The sequence below is a fragment of the Centrocercus urophasianus genome, unplaced genomic scaffold (assembly GCF_019232065.1).
Source record: "Centrocercus urophasianus isolate 14NV4802_14NV808 unplaced genomic scaffold, USGS_Curo_1.0 seq_12, whole genome shotgun sequence".
Taxonomy (NCBI): Eukaryota; Metazoa; Chordata; class Aves; order Galliformes; family Phasianidae; genus Centrocercus; species Centrocercus urophasianus.
The window spans coordinates 66,717,497-66,739,324 of record NW_024884364.1 but is presented as its reverse complement, the minus strand read 5'-3'; the positions used below and the strand labels follow the sequence as shown (position 1 = coordinate 66,739,324).

The 21,828-nt window shown below is 40.0% G+C and overlaps 2 protein-coding genes across 2 annotated transcripts in view; one reads left to right on the top strand and one right to left on the bottom strand.

The window, feature by feature from the left end:
- The window catches only part of NALCN (sodium leak channel, non-selective), a 215,303-nt gene extending 212,983 nt beyond the window's left edge, over positions 1–2,320 (bottom strand). The window contains exon 1 of the mRNA XM_042810179.1: positions 2,276–2,320. The gene's annotated coding sequence lies outside the window, so the exon portion shown is untranslated. The remainder of the gene's footprint in view (positions 1–2,275) is intronic.
- Positions 2,321–11,427: 9,107 nt separating this feature from the next.
- ITGBL1 (integrin subunit beta like 1) overlaps positions 11,428–21,828 on the top strand; it is a 125,361-nt gene continuing 114,960 nt past the window's right edge. The window contains exons 1-2 of the mRNA XM_042810434.1: positions 11,428–11,519; positions 12,688–12,899. Of these exons, the coding sequence (XP_042666368.1) occupies positions 11,428–11,519; positions 12,688–12,899 (304 nt within the window). The remainder of the gene's footprint in view (positions 11,520–12,687; positions 12,900–21,828) is intronic.

Sequence of the window (21,828 nt, the reverse complement as noted above, 5' to 3'; positions counted from 1 at the left end):
TTTAAACTTGAAATTCTTAAAATAAGATCAAGACTCTTCCCTCTTCTTATCTTTTCTTTATGACAAACAGATTGACCTGTGATACTTGATCTCATTGCTGCAACAGAATTCTTGCATGTTGCAGTTACAAACTATGGAAATGTATTGCCATTTTCATAAACACAGTGACTGAATGTCATGCCCCATGAATAAAAGGGCAAAGTTGTGAAAGTTTATTTTTAGGAAAAAAAATTAAATGGAAAGAAGAAACCACAACATCACAGGCTAAATCAGGTTGGAAGGATTCACAGTCTCTAGTCTCTAGTCTAATCTCCTGCTCAAGAGTGGTGAAGTGTGATGTCTGACCATATTTGTACAGTCCTGAAAGCCACCAAGGATAGAGACTGCACAGTTTCTCTGGGCATCTTGTTCAACTGCTTGAGTATCCTCACAGTGGGGAAAAAGGGATGAAAGATGAATATATCACAGATAGATCAGCGAAAAAAAAGGAAGGGAAAATAAATAAACCAGAAGAAACAAGACAGTTTGAAACCATAGCCCAGAGATAGTATCTCTCAAGACAAGACTATTAGCAGTATGTAACCTGACACAGGGAACTTCATACAGAGGTAAGAAAAAAAAAAAAAAAAAGAGGACCAAAAAGGAATTAAAATGTCATTCAACCATAATGTGCATATTAGGCTGATTTTGCTCTTTACTTCCAAAAATATTTCAATCTCAATACTTATGGGAAAACCATGTCTTTCACAAACCATGGAAATACTGTACTGATAATACAGTAAAAATAAGTTGATTTCACGATTGCATTGCCTCTATTTTACTCATAAACACATCAAAAATCTTCTTTTCAACTGCCTGAATTCCTCTATAACATTGAGGGGAATCACAAATTCCAGAAGACACTACCAGTTGTATCTCATCATGATATACCTCCAAGAAGGCATTCTCATCCTGGAAAATCATTAACTTCCCACTTCTTCCTGAGTTTGGTTCTGTAGCCCCACATCTCCTGTAACAAAGCTTGGTACTACTTTCTTGGGAGGAAGGTTTAAGGCCTGAAAACCTATGTGATTCAAGACATGGATTGGAATGAATGCCACGCAGCTCCACATGGTGCTTATCATGACATCAGTGTCCAAAAGGAAGAAGTTAAAACAGTTTGGATATTAGAAACTGGTATTTCCAGGTGTATCTCATATGTGAATGAACTTTGGCGGACTGAACTTCAGAATAAAATAAAAAGATATAACAAACAAAATGACCATGAGTCTATACTTCAACACTGTTGATTGCTACAGCTTTAAAATTTCATTTTAAAAACAGTGCACCTAGCTGAAGCAATTAGAGAATTCCCTCAGCTGTTCATAAATGTTCCTAGATGTAAACTCATGGACTTGCAGCAGGCTGATAGACCAGCTCAAAGAAGATGTTTTTTTTTTTTTAATCTATCCACTGGTGTTTCTTAATTTTGTGATTTACATATAAAAAAAAAAAAAAAAAAAAAAAAGCTAATAGGTATTATTTATTTTTGGTTGCTTAGAGAGTTGGAGGGATATGGTGGGTGTAGAAGGAAATAAATAGAGGGAAAATGAAATGGGAAGTTGAGATGTCACATCAAAAACCGAAGACCCAAAGAGCATTTAGATGGCATTATGTCCCTGTGAATATTTTCTTGGTGAGAGACTCAGAATGCAACAATACAGCCGAAGAAATCACAGCTAACTTAAAGGTTGATGGGTACCTAAAGGCCATTGGAAATCTCAGCTCTTCCTAGAAACGGTCAGGAGCGCTAAAACAAAAAGATGCGAACACAAAACCCCAAGTATGCCTTTCTCCACCGGAGCAATGTATACCCCAGACACCGACCACTGACTGCAGGGAGACGCGCTTCATCTCAGCCTCTCTCCATCCACCCGCACCCGGCAGCTGACGAAGACTAGCAGAGCGGGGCCCACTCCCGGGCTCGGCGCTAGCCATGCACTCAGCCAGCACAATGCCGGCATCCCTGCTCCGGCAAGCCGGGCGAGCAGCCGCCCTCCCACTCCGCCCCAGCGCTGGCGCCCTCCCACCGCGGGGCTCGGCAGGACGCGGCCCCGGCGATCCGCTGAGCCCCGGCCGGGCCTCTCGTCGCGCGTTCCACCGGCGGCCTAGGGAGCGAGGCTGCGGTCAGCGGCGCTGGATGCGCCGGGGGCCGGGGATGGAGCGGGGAGGAGCCGGGGGTCACCGTACCGAGCCAGCGCCGCACTGCGAGCCGCGCCCGATGCCTCCAACCTACCGCCAGCATCCGCCTTCATGGCGCGCTCGGGAGGGGCCAGCCCCGGCACCCGCGGGTGTGTGAGATGCTAGCGGTGTTTCGGCGGCGGAGCGGGGGGAGCGGAACGGAGCAGAGCCGGGCGGCCGCCCTCGGTCTCTCGGCAACGGCGGCGGGTGGGGCGGCCTGCGGGCACCGGGGAGAGGCCGAGGAGGGGACGGGGCCAACCCCGCGCAACATACGCACAGACAGGCAAAAAAAAAAAAAAAAAAAAAAAAGAAAGCGCAAAAATCCACCCCAGGTTCTGAATGCTCCGGGTTTAGGAGGCGCGGAGCTCAGTGGTTGGGGAACCGCAGGGTGAGCTGAGGCCGCCCGTGCCTTCACGCAGAACCATCACGCAGCGAGGAAGCAGAACGCAGCCCTGGGAGCGCATACCGGGGTGACACATCTGGGGCAGCTGTCACTGCCGGTGCCGATCCTCGGCCCCCAGCATCAATCTGAGCCTGTACGGTGCTCTTCAGAGTGTGTGTGCCGGCTCATTGAGGCCCAAAATAGCTACAAGTGAATGAGTGAGGAGAGAGCCCGACATCACCTGTTGTAAAGGAATACCTCAAATAAGTGCTTGGAAACCTCCTCTGTCACTGAAGTCACCGCATTCCAATCTGCATTTTTATCTTCTTCAGAAAAAAAAAAAAAAAAAAAAAAAAAAGGAAAAAAATAAAAAAGTGAATTTCAATAAATTATACTTTGTCTTTAAATGATTCCAGTTGACAGCCTTCTGAGCCTATAAAATTAACAAAATCAAAGAGATAATCCTGCAAATGCAGTTGCCGTGATAGCGCTAAAGATGTGGAATAGGATTTGAAAAATGAAACACTTAGCAAAATACCACAGAAAACAGAAGGGAAACGTATGGCATAAATTGCATTAAGTTTTGTTAGATTGTACCTATGTGACTGTTACAACAAAAAGCTAATAAGCCCGTCAGGGAGCTGGCCTGAGGTTTATGGATGCAGTTCTGTCAGTGCTTGTGTCCTGTGTTAACAGCATTAGCAATTCCAGTGAATCTGAGCACCTAATTATAGTGTTTGCAGAATTCGTGTCTCTAATAGTAAATGACCAGCTGATACAGAAAAAAAAATGAAGATAAAAAAAGTAAGCAAATCAGTTTAGAAATAAATGTGTTTACAAGTAATACTCTTCATATTTGATCATTTTCCTCCTCGATTATATTTTAGTAGCTGGAATAAGTTTCTAGGCAACGTTTTATTGTTGAGGATAGCATCTCTTGAACGAGAAGTGATAGTTGCAAAGAGAAAAAGTTTAAAGCTACATCTAAGCCAGCATATGCAAAGCAGATGTGATTTCGTACAAGCTTTTCAGTGGATGTATGGGTATAGTGGCCAGTGAAAAATGATATGTGATAGAACAATTCAGTTTTGTAGAGACCCTGGGAGGCCATCTGGTGTGGCCGATCTGCTGAACCATCTTGGCTGTCCTGCAAATGAGTCTGAGCTCTGGGGTATTCACATCTTCCTTAACTTATTTCATATTTCTGCTTTTACTTCCTATCATATTTGGTAACTGTTTGCCCTCCTTACCTCTGTGCAGCTTCTGTGAACTGCAAGCTAATAATACAGATGAGTACTTCAGCACAGGGTTGGATTCTCTTCCATTGCCTGTCTATGAGCAAGACTTGCATCAGGTGGTGGTACTGCTGGTGAAATGATTTAACCCTTGATGCTTTGATGTGCTTTCTGTGAGCAAGGGAAAAACAGTAGTGTATTTCATTTATAGAATCATAGAATCATAGAATTGTTTGAGTTGGAAGGGTCCCTTAAAGCTCAATTAATCCAGCCCACCTTCATTGAACAGGGACATGTACAGGTAGATTAAGTTGCTCGGAGCTCCCTCCAGCCTGACCTTAAATGTCTCCATGAATCTAGCATCTATCGCCACTCTGAGAAACCTGTTCCAATTTTTCAATAACCCTACTGTAAAAAACTCTTTCCTTATACCCGGTCTAAATCTCTTTTCATTTAGTTTGGAACCATTTCTCCTATCACAAGAGTTGTGAAGAACTGTGGAGGTAATTGAGGTCTATTATTTGTCATTTCTTGATTTGGCATTTAATCACAAATTTACACTGATAATTGCCACAGGCAGAGCAATTATGAATACTTCAGAACTTAAGTTGCACTTATACGAGTATTAAGTGGAAAACTTAGATATTTATACAATGGCTGATATAATTTTGCAACTAGTATCAGTTGTTTTATCTTTAAGGCCATAGTTTGGCTTTATTCTGATTTGGAAAACTCCCACTGAGCAAGCCAGATAAGGACAGACAGATAAGAATTGAATTTGGGTGTTAAGTGGAACTTTACTAAAATGTAAAATAAGCTGTACCAAAGCAGACAAATAATGAACTTCTCATCTTGCCATTTTCAGTGTAAAAGATGAACAGTTAAGAAGGGAAAGCTCTAATCCTAGGCACCAATTCTTCTGTCTCCTAGAACTCAATTGCTGCTCTCTCCTTTGCTAATATATATATAAATACGTGCTTCCATAGCAGTATATGCATTTTGTGTAGTTGGGAATAGGAAGAGGCACATCATTATTGATAATGAAATCATGCACTTTTATTTTGAATGTATTTGATCTTTATTTGTACTTTTCTTGTTTTCACCATCCATATATGTCTATTAAGAAGTGAAAGGGAATGGAAAAAAATCTAAAACATCCCATAGAGATGAAATTAATGGAAATGCTATTGTTGGAATTTGATTAACCACTTAGAAAAGAACTCACGGCTTGATCTGATTTCAGCTATTCTGTAATGAGTAAAAGAATTCATGAAATATTCATTTTGGAATGATGGTTGAGCTTTTAAAAAAGGTCATGAAACATCATTTAGAAATTCAGAATTAAACTTCAGACCTAAAGGAAGATTTAATCATTTAGGCATGGGATAGGAGTCAAAAAGTTGCTGTCTGGCCCTGAGGCATCCAAAGCCCTTAGTCATCTTAATGGCTGTGAACACAAAATTCTCCAGGAATCTGAAGTTCTGCTCAGCACATGCGGAGCAGCATCACAGTGACAGGATTCTGCCTGTTTAAAACTGGTCCAATGGCCCAGCATTCTTCCAGCTGCCTGCGTGGTGTGGCTCAGGATGAGAAGTGCCTTCACTTGGAAGCATATGACCATAACAAAAATCATCACGGAGTAACTTCAGGCTGATGAGTGCAAGAGAAGTTGGGCTAGAATTCATGAGATTTTGATGGGGATGGATTGTGAAACTGCTATTCTATGATTAGTGTCAACACTGACGAACTGGAATAAAGGACATGGAGTAAGCTTTTTAAATTTTCAGGCATTAAGCAGGGCCCTAAATAGACAAATGTATGTATGTATGTGTGTTACCTTTAAAAAAACTGTATAAGGGCATTAAAATTAAAAAACAGTAACAGAAGCAATAGTGGTCACCCCCCCTCTTTATTTCTGTTTTCTTCATTTTTGATTCAATAACAAGCAGCAGAACCAATGCAAGATAGAATATTGAAACTACATGAGAGGGGATGCAGTGGCATGGAAAATCTGGTGTGCATATGTTCAACTTGGATGTGAAACCTGAATTAATGCTTTCATGCCTCTAAAAAATCAGCAGTGTTCATTTTTGAAATGTACAGGAACAAATCCTCACTTATAGGGATGAGAATGATCTTTGGTTTCAAATCAGTCTTGTAACTAGTTAAAAGCATACGAAAATCATAGACATTCATTGTTTTTATTGTATTTGCCACTATTTTAGATTTGTCGAGATTCCCAGGCTGCAAGTATCATTGTCCCTTTGAAAAATAAACCGTATTTTGGCAGAGTGAGGTTTTATGTTGAAAAATGTCATGCTCATTTATGTCCTTTCTTGGCCTCTTCAACAATACTGTCAGCATGGATGGTACCAGAACATGACACTTTTCCTAAGTGCTAAATGGTTAAGAACATGATAGTATGTTTGTAAAAACATACTGTTATTGCTGGTATTCTGAGCCACCTTGGAACCTCATGCTTAAAAATCTCATGCTGCCTTAAGGCCTCTGTAAAAGAAGGGTAGTATTGATGTTTGAGGGATTTAACTAGAACATATTAAACAAAAAAAAAAACCTACCCACTATTTAAAGTTTTGACTGAGACCTGAAATTGTATGCTAAGCTTTACAGTAAGGTATAAAACAATAACCTTTTGATTAATGTTGGCCTGTGAACTGTTTGGATAGCTTATATTCACAACTATCCAGGCCAGCTACATTCAGGCCAGCTCAGCTTTAATCTTGTTCTAACCTTGATCCTGTAACTCCAAAAGCTATTTCTATTCTCTGTGTGATACATCAGCTGTCCCAGATTCTATGTCATGTTAGCAAAAAGAATACAAGGTTTTCTGCTCTGTACAGCTCTGCTGCCATCAGTTAGCACAGAGATGAATCTCAACAGTTGTGTGCATTTCCAAACTGTTTAATTTAGATTTGAGTTACCTCTGTCAAATGTTTTGGTTTGCAGGTGCTAAAACAGCTTGCCACAAGTTAGATCTTTAGAAACATCTAGTTTGGTGATTGTGTCTGTGACAGAAGTGATACAGAATCACTGGGAACTTCTAAGTCTCTTCATTCCAGGCTTTATAGAAAAATAATAAGTTGTGGGATTTTCAACTTCTGTTTCAATTTAGAAAGTTGCTGTGTGAATGCCTCTGCAATGTTTCTTCATACAAAAACTGGTGGTGTTATTATACTGGGCTCCATGGAAACCCAGAACATTATTTGACAAGTTCTAGTGGTCTCCAGTTATATTTTTAAGGTTACATATTTAGGTTCACTAGATGTTCTGAGTTTTGCTCTATATAAAAAAAAGTCCTTAAAGCTAGCATGGAATTTTGGAATTTTGTTTTGCAAATCTAATGCCTTAATCAAAGAGACAGGAAAACTAAGCTGACCACTATGAGGCCATAATAAAAGAGTAAGAAAAGTCCATCTGCTTCCCTGCACCAAGTCAAATCTGGTTTAGCAGCATGGTATGTAATCAGAGTCACAGAAAAACAGAATGGTTGAGATTGGAAGGGACTTTTGGAGTCCAAATTCCTGCTCAAAGAGAGATGCCTAAAGCCAGCTGCCCGGGGCAGTTCAGAAGGCTATGAAATCACAGGATCTCCAACACTAGTTTGGACAGGAAATTACACTAGTTCTTCTCTTGGTAAATAAAATTGCAGGGGAAAGACTCATCGCAGTCTCTCACCATATCAAATCCTGCGAACTTTTAATGAGAGCACTAACAGAGATGCACTCAAACTGATTTTCAGATGTAGGATGTTTAGCAGCATCGATTTTCTTGATTCCACATCTTTATTTGAAAACATTTCTTGTCTGACAAGCATTACTTAAAGCTATTGCTAACTTTTCAGAAGGCTGTTTAATATTAGTAGCATTGTATGTTCCATTTCCTCCTCCTCCTCGGCATCGTGTTGAATTTCTATTCTCCACTTCTCTACCACCTCTGCAGGTGATGACATAACAATGCATTGAGTGTACAACTACCAAGCACTTACAGGTCTGAAGCCTCAGTCTAAAACTTAAATATGTAGAAAAAGTAGCATTTTATGAGCACTTCTTTGTGTTGGTGTACATTATCTATTGGAGAACAAAGCTCTTTAATACTGTGTCCAGAAGTGGATTAAAAGTAGTGAGCAGTGCTCAAGTCTGTATGTCAGGTTCTCATTTAGAAAGAGACTGTCTCCTTTTAAATCGATAAAAATCCTCTCAGACCACATACTATACGTATATGCATAAATATGTATGCACAAACATTCTAAGCATAAGTAAGTAAATAAAAGACCCAAGCAAAAGATAAAAAGATAAAATCCAGTAAAGAAGCACTGAGATATTGTAATAGAGGCAAGTATATATGGAAACAACTACTCTGGGTGCACATTTGAAATAGTCCACTCTTGAGTTGTGTAACTGTGCCTTCTAAAAATTCAGAAGGTCCACAGCTAAAATGTATGCATTACTTAAAACCCCCAAAAATATAAATAAATAAAAAATAATGAAGTGATAAGGTTAGCATATCATGACAGTTGTTTTCTCCTCATACATTTGAAGTTGCAGTTTGCAGACTGCTCAGAGGTTTTGCAGACACATATCACCAGCAGTCTGCACAGGAAAAAAGGAAAAGGATGAACAGATGGCAACATTTTAGTGTGTGGATTAAAGATAAATTTAGTGCCAAAAGGGAATTACTATCATTTAAAATGCAGAGCTTTCTACTATTTCTATTATAAACTCTACACTTCTAGCAGTACAACTTCTGACAACTACATTGTTCTTAAAACTGCTGCCTTTTTGAATTTAGAGATCTTAGGATTTTTAAATTATTATTATTTATTGATTATAACTCTACAAATAAATTTGAAAAACAACACAAGATTGCTGTATTAAGTGTGGACTTCAGCATCCAAGGATTGTCAAAAGTGAAGGCCTGCCAACTTACTTACCTTTTCATTAGATCCATCAAAGTCAAATGCAAGAGCTTAGCGCAGTGGTAAACATTTAGAAGACTGAAACTTATAGGTTAGTCTTAATATCAGATTTTTACTGGTTGCATGAGAAAATTTTGCAATGGACAATAATGCTTATAAAGAGAAGAAAAAAACTTAGAAATTTAGTATATAACATGCAGCAGCTAGATGCAGGACTGTAAATTATTTTTCCTTCTAAATATCCTTGATCGTGCTACAGGACAAAATTATGCGCTCTGCGTGTAGACAGAAAGGCTGTAGACTCCATAACTTCAAGGTAATGTGCTAAAATAAGGCTAAATTATTATGTTTAATACCCCATTGGAATCAGGTTTAGTTTAATATTTTCAGGGAATAAGAATGTACACCGGTTGCTCCAAAAGTAATGCCTCTTATTTATTTCTGTGAGAACTACAACAGATAAAATGCATAATAACACTGTCTGTTTGCTCTGATAGAGAAAATTCAAAGCTAAAAAACACTTTTTTTCAACACTGCAACCACCAATAGCTGATTTGTGCAGATAAAATGATTAAGACCCTCTTCATTTTGTGGTGTAACAGCTGTGCATTTCTGTCTGGAACATGGCTTGTTCTTCACATTGCTGTTGTTACTGCTGAAGTGCAGCACCCGCCTTCTCACTGTGCTGACATCTCCTGTTTGTTCTCCCTTTGGTTCACCAGATGTAGATGAATGTCAATAGGTGCCTTTTCATTTATTTATTTTTTTAAATGGAAAAATTCATTTCAACACCTTTGCTTCATATGCACTTCCATGTCTTATGCTATTCTGTCAGATTGCTCCTCTGCTGTGTTTTGTTGCATGGCAACAAAATGTGATGGAATACTGATGGGATGATTTAACCTCTACTGCCATATTAGCACCACCTGCCTCTGATACTGTGGGCCAACATTATAAAATAGGAGGCATTACTTTTGGAGCAGCCCTTGTACATTATGACAGTACAGGTTTTCTTCCTGTCTATTATTTTTTGTGCTTCAATGAAAGTGCATATTTCAAATTCAAAGGGTACTATTCTGAAAATTGGACGTTATAGGCCTCAAACTGGCCTTAAAATGTTCTTTGGCATCTATAAAACCAATAGAGCCAAGTCAATTGATTGACTTACTGTTCACAGAAGGATTGTTGGCAGAACTACTTGTGTTAGCAGGAATCCTGGGAACTGTATACTTGAGTTCAATATGTTAAATCCGATTACACTTTTGGAAAAGACAGAATCTGTAAGATTTTTAACATAATTTTAAAGTTTTCCAGAACAGTATAATCTGTGCTATTGCAGATGCATAACATAAGAATAAAACAAAAGTTATTCGTTTTTTGAAAGCTACTGAAGAATTTGGCCTACAAAACACCCTCTGGAACAAATTAAATCTTCTACAGAATGTTTCAAAACTGCTCATGTGGATGTGCAGGTAAGGATAACTATGCTGTACCACCTTAGATGGTGGAAGTTTGTTTTCTTTCTTCTGAGCTTTCCACTACAGGTATGTATCAGACAGCCAGCAATTCCCCAGGTCAACCATGGACTTACAGGGTGGCTGAGGCTGGCAGGAAGCTCTGGACCAACCTGCTCCAGACCCTGCCATGACCAGGCAGCTTTTGGAGAGCTCCAGGGAGGAGACTCAACAGTTTCTGGACAGCCTGTGCCAGTGCTCCGGCATCCACAAGTGCAGCACTGCTCCTGGTGTTCAGAGGGAACCTCCTGGGCTGCAGTTTTTGCCCACAGCCTCTTGTCTTGGCACAGGGCACCACAGAAAAGAACCTGGCTGCATCCTCTGTGTACTCTCTTCAGGTACTTACAGGCATTGATGAGATCTCCCTGAGCATCCTCTTCACCAGACAGCAGTCCCAGCTCTTGGCCTCTGCTCACAGGACAGACGTTTTGAACTCTCAGTTCTGAAGAAATGCACATGGTCATTCTTGCCAAATTTTACTCATTTGGTATGTATCTCCCTTCTTTTAGGTTAGTTTTAAGCCACTTCTAAACTCTCATGCTGATGCTCTGAAGCACTGTGCTATGTGTGTTAATGAGCTGCTGGGCATCGGCTCACTGCTGATGTTTATACATTGGTGCTCACCCAGCCTGGTGCCAGCCTGTGACCTGGATCTGCTGCACTGCCTCACAGACTAGGGCTGCAGGGAGGCATCAGTCCCAACCCCTCTGCCATACAGTTTTCCTCGCTGCCTTACAGGGCACGTCCCAAACAGCCATCCGTCAAAGGACGTGGGGATACACATACCTCAAATATTTACGGTGCCTGCACTTTGAGACTGAGACAGTTCACTCACATCTGTGTGCGGGCCACTTTTAAAACATCAAAATAAACCATCTGGCTGCGCAACTGTTTCTAATTACTCCCCTGCCTAGACTGTAAACTTCAGGGTTTGGCACCGGCCTCCCTCCCAGAGCGCTGCCCAAATCCCGCTCCCAGGCAGCTAATCACCGCCACTGCAGCGCGGGGGGAGCAGCCCTGGAGCTGGGCTTGTCCAACTCACAGCTCTCCACACGCCCAGCGGCTCTGTCCGTCCATCCGTCTGTCCATCCACTGTCTGTCCATCTACCCAAGGGAGGCAGCAGGGGCACGGTCGGCACAATGCACGCGCAGAGGCTGCTGGGACTGGTGCTGCTGATGGTGTCGGTGGGTTCCCTGCCCAGTCTGCGGCCCGCCACCACCCCAGCCCTGTGGTAAGTGCACTGGGGAAGTGATTTTGGGGGGTTATCACCCACCTTAGGGGATGCGTGATGGAGGTCTGGATGTGGAGAAAGCGGAGTGTTGTGCAGGTGAGAGGTATTTTGTGTCTGAGATGGAGAACGTTCATGCATTGAAGAGGGAAAAGTTGGACAGGGATGGTTGCTTATTCCCAAACCTTCGAATTCTGCTGCTGAGTGGGAGCACGACCACAGACTGTGTATGCTCCACTGTCTCAATGTAACAGCATGATGAACCTTATTTTCCTTTAGGTCTTTGCCTCCTTCAGGGCCAGCACCTGCCTATGCTTATAGACAGCAGCTCTTCTATCCTAAACCTGTAACATCTAGTATCTGAGGAGTGTGGATAATACCAACCTCAGTTGTCAGCATTCCCTAGCATGGTGAACACCTGCTTTTGGCGCTTGTCACTTGGCCTTGTTCTTTGTTCTGTTTCCTGCAATCCTGGTGAGGCAGCATCTGATTCTCCTTGTGTATGTTCTGCAAGTCCTTATCTCCACTGCATGGCAGAACTGCATGGCAGAATAGCACATCCTCAGATCTTGCATGTGTTTTCTCCTGAATTTAATAAAATCACAGCCACTGAATTTGTGCCCAGTGAATTTTGTGGAAATCAGTGATTACTGCTGTTTTCTGTTCTGATGAAAGCAAGATCCCCTATCTCTGACAACCAGAAGACTGCAAAATCGTTACTTTCACAAATATAACTCCAGTAGAATCAACCATAAATTGCTTTTTTATATTCTATGTTCCGGTTTTGCTGCTTAGAGGTTCTGTCTTTTGTAAAGCTTTTGGAATAATCCGGACCAAAAAGCTTTATAACAGATAATCAAATTGTACATGTAGTTTGTATACGTGCAGATAGGTATGCATACATACCAGGTATGTGTGAAAGAGATGGACCTAATGCAGTTTAACATGATAATTAATATACAACATAAGCATTCCTGCAGATAACAAGGATATTTCTGATAAAAAGGGTTAAAAGCAAGTCATTTCAGGAAAATGGTAGTTTGAAAGCATAAACAAAGCTGTGGCATTAAAAGTGATGATGTGGGGAATGGCTGAAGCTATGACAGCGAGGTGGCTTGCTCATTAGCACCTGGCTCTGACCACAGCTTCTTCTCTTGGCTGTCCTTCTCAGGAGCTCCTCGGGCAGCCCTGTTTTGTGCCTCCTGCCCCGTGCTGAGGCAGAGCTCCGGTGCCGTGTCCCGGGAGGCCCACTGTGCAGTGGCAGGGGCAGGTGCGACTGCGGGGTCTGCATCTGCCAAGTGACGGAGGCTGGCAAATATTATGGGCCGCTGTGCCAGTGCCAAGACTGGGTGTGTGAGATCTACGACGGGAAGGTCTGTGGAGGTAAGAAGCTACTGTGGCAACTGGAGCTTTAGGAAATGAAGTCCAGAAATATGTTGGAAACACAGCGTGTAGATAAAGCAGAGACACAGTCATCTATGCATCTTACAGTTTTGTAAGATAATAGAATCATTTAGGTTGGAAAAGATCTTTGAGATCATCGAGTCCAACCATAATTTAGGATCTTTAATTTTTAACTATTAATTAGTTTTTTTGACTGAGTGTCCTGACATCGAGAAGTGGGAAAACTCTAAATGGAGTTTTTGGCAGATTGGAGGATTAAACGTCACAAGTCAAAGGAATTGCCTGTGCCATAAGATGAGACTTTGCCCACTTTTTAGCAGCAAGGGCAAAAGTAGGAGTCACACTGGCATGGAGACTCTATAAACTGCATTTTGAATCTAACACAAAATGCAAGACTGTATGCTTTTTTTTTAATGTAACATTGCTGCATTTGAACTGCTCACCTACCAGTGGTGTGCAGTTTCTATCAAGGCTTTAAACTGTTGCTAAACAATTTGTTGTGTCTTGTAATGTTTTTCTTCTCCTGCTATGAGGAAGAATATTTGCTGTAACAAGTATCTTGCTGAAGGGTATAAATACCAAAACAGTTTTACTCCAAGTAGAGATAATGCTGTCCAAACAGAGACTTAAAACAATGTAATTGTGTTGTGGTTTCTGAGATTTCCCCACTAACACTCTATCCTTTAATGGCAGATTAAATGGCATACATTTCTGGGACAAAATTTAGCCCCCGCCAGTTGCTGGAGCACGTCACTTGGTTTGCATCTAAACATTATCACTCTTTCATCTTTCCAGCTGTCTTTACTTAAGTTTCTGGGCTATTTCTGTCAGATTTTGGAGGGTTTTTTTCTTTAAAGAAGCTTAGAGTAGGATTTTAGAGAAAAGCAAGAAGAAATGCCATCACATTCCTAAGGGGATTCAGTCTGGATCTTGATGAAACGGGTCACATGGGCACTTCATTTCTTGTGTCCCCGCTTAAACAGCTTTACCAGATTCACACAAACGTGTCATCTTTTCAGGCCAAAAACTGCAATTAGGTCAATGGGAATGTTACAGGAATTCTACTAGTAAGAGGATAATACAGATGCATTCCAGCAGTGGGTTTGGCAAATTCTGTAGGAAAAAAAGAGCAACTTACTTTAGCAACAATGTAGCTAAGAAGTCCAATACTAATATGAAAAGATCAAGAATGGGTTTATAAGAAAAATATTTGTATTTGGCACCTATGACTTTATGGAGAAACTGATTTATAGACTCTCTAGTCAGCAATATAAATCTAGTTACACAAGAAATATCTGAGGACTGCTGTTCATGTCAGTGCTTGCTGCCCCAAAGGTGAATTTTCTGATCAGTGGTGTGATCTCAGTACGCTTGGTACTGTTTCTTGGGGGCAGTTATACAGTTAAACTGAAAGGTCCTCCGATTTTATTAGTTTATTGCAAATTCAGTTGTTATGTTCCTGTTAATGTTCTGTTAATGCAGCTGAAAGTTTTGCTAGTGCTTTGCTGGAAAGAGGTGCTGACAGGATAAACAAACCTAAGAGATTTCTAATGATAGTTTGTATAACACTTTATATATCAGTTCAAAAATGCAAATGTTAAGTGATAAATGTTTTTTCAAAAACATTTTTGAAAAATTTGTAGTTGTCACTTCATCTAGGTGGAGTACTGAAGCAGCATTACCACTGCATTCTCAAAAACCAAAATTCACTCATCTGCACTGAAATTAGTAAAAAAAAAACAAAAAACAAAAAACAAGAAATAGTACACATTTATGGGGAGGGAAATAGCTGAGTTTTTTTGCTTGTTTGGCTTGTATTTCTTGTCAGTAGTAGAGTCAACTTTGTTGGAGTTCAGAGTTGATTAGCACTTCAGGAGAGCAGATCCCAGGTAACTTTTTTGGGGGCTGAGATGCATAGTATGGATCTGGTCAATGGAAATCATATTCCATTCCAGTCTATGCACTCCTTCCTGGTCAGGTTTACTGTAACTGGCAAGAGGGTGATCCATGCACTGCATGACTAACATCCCCCTTGTTCCTTCCAGAAATATTCTGATGGCAAATTTGCAGGAATACTGCCCTTTCATGTGGTTGGCAGTGGCATAGATATTGATCCTCAAAGACTTATGTGACTTCTTTTATTTGCCTTTCAATCCTGCGGTCTTATTTTAAAGCACGACAGAAAAACATGGATGGTATTTTGATCTCATTACACCAGATTTTCTATGTATGCCACATATGGGGAATTTCATAATCTTGTCTTCATATTCTGAGAAAAAGGTACTGATACTGCTATTACAGTAATTCACTGCATGAATTTACCACTTTCGCATACAATCAAGTCTTGTCAAGTCTCTATTAGTTTAAGTCTTTGTCTATTAGTTCCTCCTCTTAAACAAATTTAGAATATTCCATCAGAAAGAAAAATTGTATGTTGACTGTGAAGGACCATTCACTCAACAGTACTTTCTAATGTTTCTTTGCATTAAGCCACCACGCTGATTTCCTAGGTATGGAATGCCTTCCTTTCTTTGAATCTTAGAGCAAATTTTTTGACTCAGTGACGAAATTATATTCCTTCTAGATGAATAGCCAAGATGTCTTACTGAATTTCTGTACCTTTTCTTTCTTCATTTTTTCATTTTTTCTTTCTTTTTTTTTCTTTCTTTATTTATTTATTTATTTTTTTCTTCTCCCTTTCCCCCCTATTTTTAATTTTATGTATACTACACTATTTCATGCTATTCTATCCTGATAAGTATAATAGCAATTGGAGCTGAGGGGGACTACATGCAGAATTTTGAGACACTAATTGAATATTCCTCTAGACAGCCAGGGCATCTGAGTTGAATGTTATTTCAAGAGAGCTACTTTTCATCCTGCCAGAGTGATGGCTTTTTCAAGTGGTTGATATGTAATCACTAGTGATATTCATATTCAGAGTTGGACAGACAGAGTTGTCTGTCACTAGTGCCAAAGATAGTTATCTTGGTGTTTCCCTGCCAATCAGTTCAGACACACTTTCACTTCCATCTCCTGTCCCAAGCTAAACAACATACTTAGTTGATCAGTATGCAGTTCTTCAACGATGCTTTCTGGGTCAGATCCACCTTCTGGACCAGATGTTGGAAACCCTTATTCAGAAGATGGAAAGCCTGAAGATAGAAGTCCATCTCTGCATCTGTTGTTTTTTCTTTTTGCATTATGTAAGCAATAAAAAATAAATTTTTCTAATGAAGAAAAGCAGATACAATGTCTCTCCTGTCCTTTTAATTTCCCTTGCTTGAGACTTCTCTGCCATATTACCCTTCCAAGATGTTTCCAGATGCTTTGGAAGGAATTGTGACTAGTTTTTTTCTTTGGGTAATGTAATGGGTGATTTTTTCAAGGAGTTAGAAACAAAGAGAGTGATCCATTGGATCCCCTCTCCTCCTCAGTGGCCTTTTTATCTGCCTGCTGTACCTTGAGAGTGTAGAGAAGAGTGAAATCCCAGTACTGCCATTCTCTTTGCAGTGCTGGTGACATTTGTATTTTGCCATTTCTTGCTGGTTTTCAAAGTAGGAGATAAAAGTAGGAAGACTGCACACCAATGAATTGAAATCTCAAAATATTTATACGTCATTCAGGGCAGGAAGTGTATTTGTTGCTGTTTATTTGCAAATAGCAGTTTTGACCTCAGACACTTCCATATTGCCTTGGGCTTTTTTAGTGTATCTGGAGCCTGTGTTGTGTGCTAAGGAAAACAGAATGTGGCATGAATTCCTGTCAAAGAGTTGCTTGATACTTATTTGCCTTTGGTTTTGCAGAATAGAGGAAAATCAATTTTAGTGGATTTTTAAAAATGTCTTAGTTTTTGTTGCTGTTAAATATGTCTGTGATTAACAAGGGTAGAGAAAGTAAACTATGTATAAACTTCCATGACTAACTGTAGTGAGAACATTCTAGGTGTTCCTAGAGAACAATGTGGAACGTACCAGCTGGAACACTAGAGATTTTACTGCTCGTATCTAATGGGGTCAGACACAACCCTGTGACAGCTGAAAAGAGTCCAATGGAAGGAAAAGGGTCCTCTATGTCCACAACTAATTGATTAGCTTTGTTTTTTCCATAGTTATTAAGATCTGATACACAATTTTTCCCCTTCCAGACTGAAATTGAGAATGGAATTCAAAGAACTTGCAGAGCTTTTATTGTCCACAGTTTTATATTGCTGATATTCAAGATAGGTAAATTCAAGCAGTCTTGGATTCACCTGCAACTGTTGTAGTTCCAAAAGCGGTGTGTATATTCATACCAGTGACAAATGAGGAATGAAGAGAAAGGTTAGACAGAGATTTCAAAGCAGATTACTCTTGCAGCCTGGAAGGCCAACAGTATCCTGGACTGCATCAGGAAAGGGGTGACTAGCAGTGCAACAGAGGTGATTTTTCCCCTCTGCGCTTGTGAGGTCCTGTCTGGAGTACTGTGTTCAAGCCTGGGAAGCCCAGTACAGAAAGGTGGATGTGGAGCTGTTGGTGCAGGTCTAGGGAGAGGGCATGAAGATGATCCAAGAACTGAAGCACCTCTTCTGTGAAGAAAGCATGAGGGATTGGTCCTGTTTTGTTTGGAGGAGAAGACTCCAGGAAGATGAAAAGGAGCTTACAAGAAGGAGAAGGACCAACTTTTTACACTGTCTGATAGTAATAGGACAAGGAGGAATGGCTTTAAACTAAAAGGGGAGAAATTTAAGTTAGAAGTTTAGAAGAAATTTTTTACACAGAGGGTGGTGAGGCACTGGCACAGGCTGCCCAGAGAGGCTGTGGATGCGCCCTCTTTGGGGCCGTTCAAGGCCAGGTTGGATGGAATCCAGGGCAGCCTGATCTAGCAGCTGGCAACCCTGCCTATGGCAGGGGGGATTGGAACTAGCTGATCTTTAAGCCTACACCCTTTCGTGAACATGCATGTTTCATTTCCATTAATATGGAGAAGATGGATGATAGATAATAAATGGTGTACTTACTGTTACAGGAGAGTGTATTAATGATCTTAACCTGCTTTGGCAGTGGATTGTTTTAGTAAGTGTTCTTATGACAGCCTTTATAAAAGAATTGACTTTCTTTGTAACTTTTTCTATGCTTATTTAAAATTCTATTATTAATAAGTTGTCCTGCAAATCATCCATTGCTTCTACTACTATACTGTAGAACTTTTGTTTCTTTCAGCTTTTATTCACCCTAAAAAGAGGGGATTTATTTCAGCCCAAACCACTTGCAATTTCTGCCCGTAGTAACAGTTATACATCTAAAAACATGTATCTATATCCAGAAGTATGTTTCTCTGCAGTCCTCTGTTTCAAGTGTGAGTACGGAGTGAAAACAGTGTTCTTTAAACCATACTTTCAAAGGCTATTTTGAAACTTCCTTTCCTGTTGAGTGGGTTTTTATTAGAGATTCTGAAGATGGAGAGTGGGCTGAAGCATCAACTCAAGCAGCCACATGATCAGATTTTCATATAAGAAATAATAAGGCTTTAAAAGAGTTTAATTGCACCTGTCTCCTTTCTTGAAAAGCAGTTCCTAACGCTACTAAGACACCCTTCATCCTTTCATTTGTCCAACCGACAAGCACCACTGACAAAAGCCAAAGTATTTTCTCATCAGTGACTTGAAAAGTGGCAGTCAGAGTCTTCCCATGAATATCTGGGTCTCTTTATGGGGAAAGTGGCCGGGAACTCTGACACTGGTCTGGAAATCAGTGGACTGAGTAATAGTTTCATGACATGGAAAATGTTGCAGCCAACCTGCTATTGCCTGGCAGCCACATGCAGCAGCAGATGTTGTATCTGGAGAAACTGGTCACAGCACTGTGTTCCTGGGGGAAAGTTATTCCAGCAGCTTTTAAACTGGAAAGAATAGCAGCAATGAATGAGTTGTACAACTGTGGTCTGACTTTCAGAGATAAAGTTGAGGCCTTCTGTTGCAGAATCGTGGAAGTTAGTACTGCAAATGTACTTTTTGACTGCTGTTTTTGTAGGCAGGTTAATTCTGTGGAAAGAAGATAAACAGTAATAAATGTATTTAAAATCATGAAGTGGTGTTGAAGCACTTTGCTAGAATATTATTGTAAGACTGGAGCTTCTAGTGACCATCTTTTGAATGAATTATCTTTGTTCTCACTTCTGTTTCAAGCCACAGATGATCCTCATCATGAACACAGCCAGTGTAATGAAGCATAACTCCCAGTTTGAGCTTAGGAACAGATCCAAGTGACAGCTATCACAGAAAGAAAATTGCCCATCATCTTTAAAAGGGCAGTTTCTCTAAATGGGAATTGAGAATTTAGGAGCAAGTGCAATTGAATACAGCTGCTCTCCATTTATGTGGGTTCACATACAGTTTCATTTGTAAAAATCCTTTTTATTTAAAACAGAATGTCTAAGATCAGTTTTTACAATGATCATTTCTAAACAATAGCAACAATAACAGTACAATTTTCAGCTTGCCCAGCCCTTATTTAACTTCATAAGCTTGGCATGCTCTGGAGAACTCTTTAAGCTCTGTCCTTCCTGCTTCTGTAAATGAAAACCCATCTGAGAGCTACTCTGAACAAATCACTGAGCAACCTGTTCACAAGCTCAAGATGCAGTGCACCTTTTTCCAAAGTACGCCTTTCACATTCCCTGGCCCATCATACACAGAGATCAGAGCATTTCCCACTGCATCATTTTTCCCTAGGACTGCTTAATGAATTGAGGCATAGAGGAAAAATATGGGAGTGTATCACTAGATTTGTTGTTGTTGTTGTTGAACCACTTTCCTTTGTATACAGTCTCTGATAAACAGAGAGGCTTAACTGTGGCATAAATTTCTGTATCGCAGCAAAAAATAATTTCACACTCAAGATTTACAGTGTTCCTATGAGCCTTCTATGTGATACACAGATGCACAAGAAATGACTGAAGATGGAACTAGCAAACTCAAGTTTGAGTTATGTAATTTGTTAGATGTAGAAGTGGATCCTGTCACTCCTCTTTACTGCTGGGGATAAAAGATGTCCTAATAAAAGCTAACACTATGGCTTCTTTTTTTATCTTAACAGAACCCTATATTTTCCACTGACATAAGTCTAATGAAATCAATACAGCTATGTAAACAAGAAAATTGGTCTCCACATTTTCTCCCTTTGTTTGACCAGAGTCTCCAGTTAATAGCAGACAAATATCACAGGAACACCATACAGACTATGACGTTTACTTGCAAAGAATGGTAAAATAGTAGTAACAATAATGAAATCTTCAAAGTTAAGAATGCTTTCAATCTCAACAACATTTTAACATGATTTATGTGCTTCGTTTTTGTGTCCTTCTGTGTATATTAGTACTTGAAAGACTTCCATGTAATTCAGCAGATTGGCAGAAAATCTGCCAAATGTTTTTTTCTCTAGACTTAACAGAAATGTGACTTTTGTATGAAAACATTCTGATAAATGAAAACATAATTCTTTTAGAGTTAGTCTTCATTGTATTAATTAAGAAATGACACTGTTGGAACTATCCCAAGTTCTATTAAATGGTCTACTGATTTGGAAAGTTACAATTAGAAAAACATTTTTTAATTGGAAGAGCAGGATAGTTGTCAGTCTACTTTCCTTTCACCATCTTAATGCTTTTGTATATGAGCTCTGTGGGATTCTATTTTGTAAATAAGAAAATTCTAATTGCTTAGAATTTGTACCTGCTACACTTACATGCAGGTTAGAAAAGGCTCTATTCACAGATATTGTCCAGATTAGATATCATTATTTCTCTCTAGGTGGTTTCAAAGGAGCATGTCACACAAGAAGGTTTTAGATGAAGTTCTTGCAGTATAATTCATCTAAATAATACAGTAGACACAGATTTCACTTTATTTTGTGTCTAACAAATGTACTCAGATTATTTTAAAATGAAGTTATTCAACCTTGTACTTAACTTAGCAATCTTTTTTAAGACAAGCAAATAATTTCTGGACCCTCTTACAGACTTTTCTTCCTTTGTCTTTCAGATTTACAGGTGTTGTCTTGACTTTTCCTCCATCTTTTTCTGCACAGGCAATGATTTCTAGCCCCAGTCTGAAAATTTTGACTATCTCCAAATGCCAGACTGTTTTTCCTAATACCACTCCCTGCTCTCAGAGTCTTTGCTGCTTTTTGGGTGGTCTCTATCTGGCCCAGTTCTTTGGCACTACTCTTAACAGGTTTCCTAATCCATTCTTCTAGCTCATCAAAGAGCAATTTCTGTGAAGACCTGGCTGAGTGTTTGATCCACTTTGGCTGTCTTTACACTTCCTGGTGGCTGTTTCTCAGACCAATGACCTTTGCTGTTGTCCCAGCAGGAATTTCTCAGATTTTCACAGGCTTGTAGAAGTTAACCACAGTTGTATGAAATTAAATACTTATTGTTAAGTCATGCTTTATTCATGTGAGTGCTGTTCAGTAGTAAAAGCTCTTGGTAGAATATGACGCTAAACCTTAAAATAGGCTTAAATTTTTTCCCACTTTCCCCTTTTCCCTGGCTGGAGTAGGTGGCCCAGCACACCAAAATTTTTTTGTTCATTATGTTTCTTATTCCCAAAGAGAGAGCATTTCTTGCACACAGTGTTAAAGGTTGCCTGAGGGAGGCTGTGGGATTTCTGTCACAAGGAGTGGTTCAAGAGCAGGCTGGACAAGTAGCTGTCAGAAGTGAAAAGCATCCACTTGTTTGTGCCACCAGGCACAGAATTGGTCCAGATGATTTCTTCCAGAGATCTCTTTGAAGCTGATTTTCTTTGATGCTGCTGCTAGGTCAGTTCTCTGGCCTGGTGTCCTGCCCTAGTGAGGAGTATAGTGAATAAATAATGAACATCCTAGTGAGGTAGTATAATGAAATTTTTTGTCACACTATCATGTTTCTA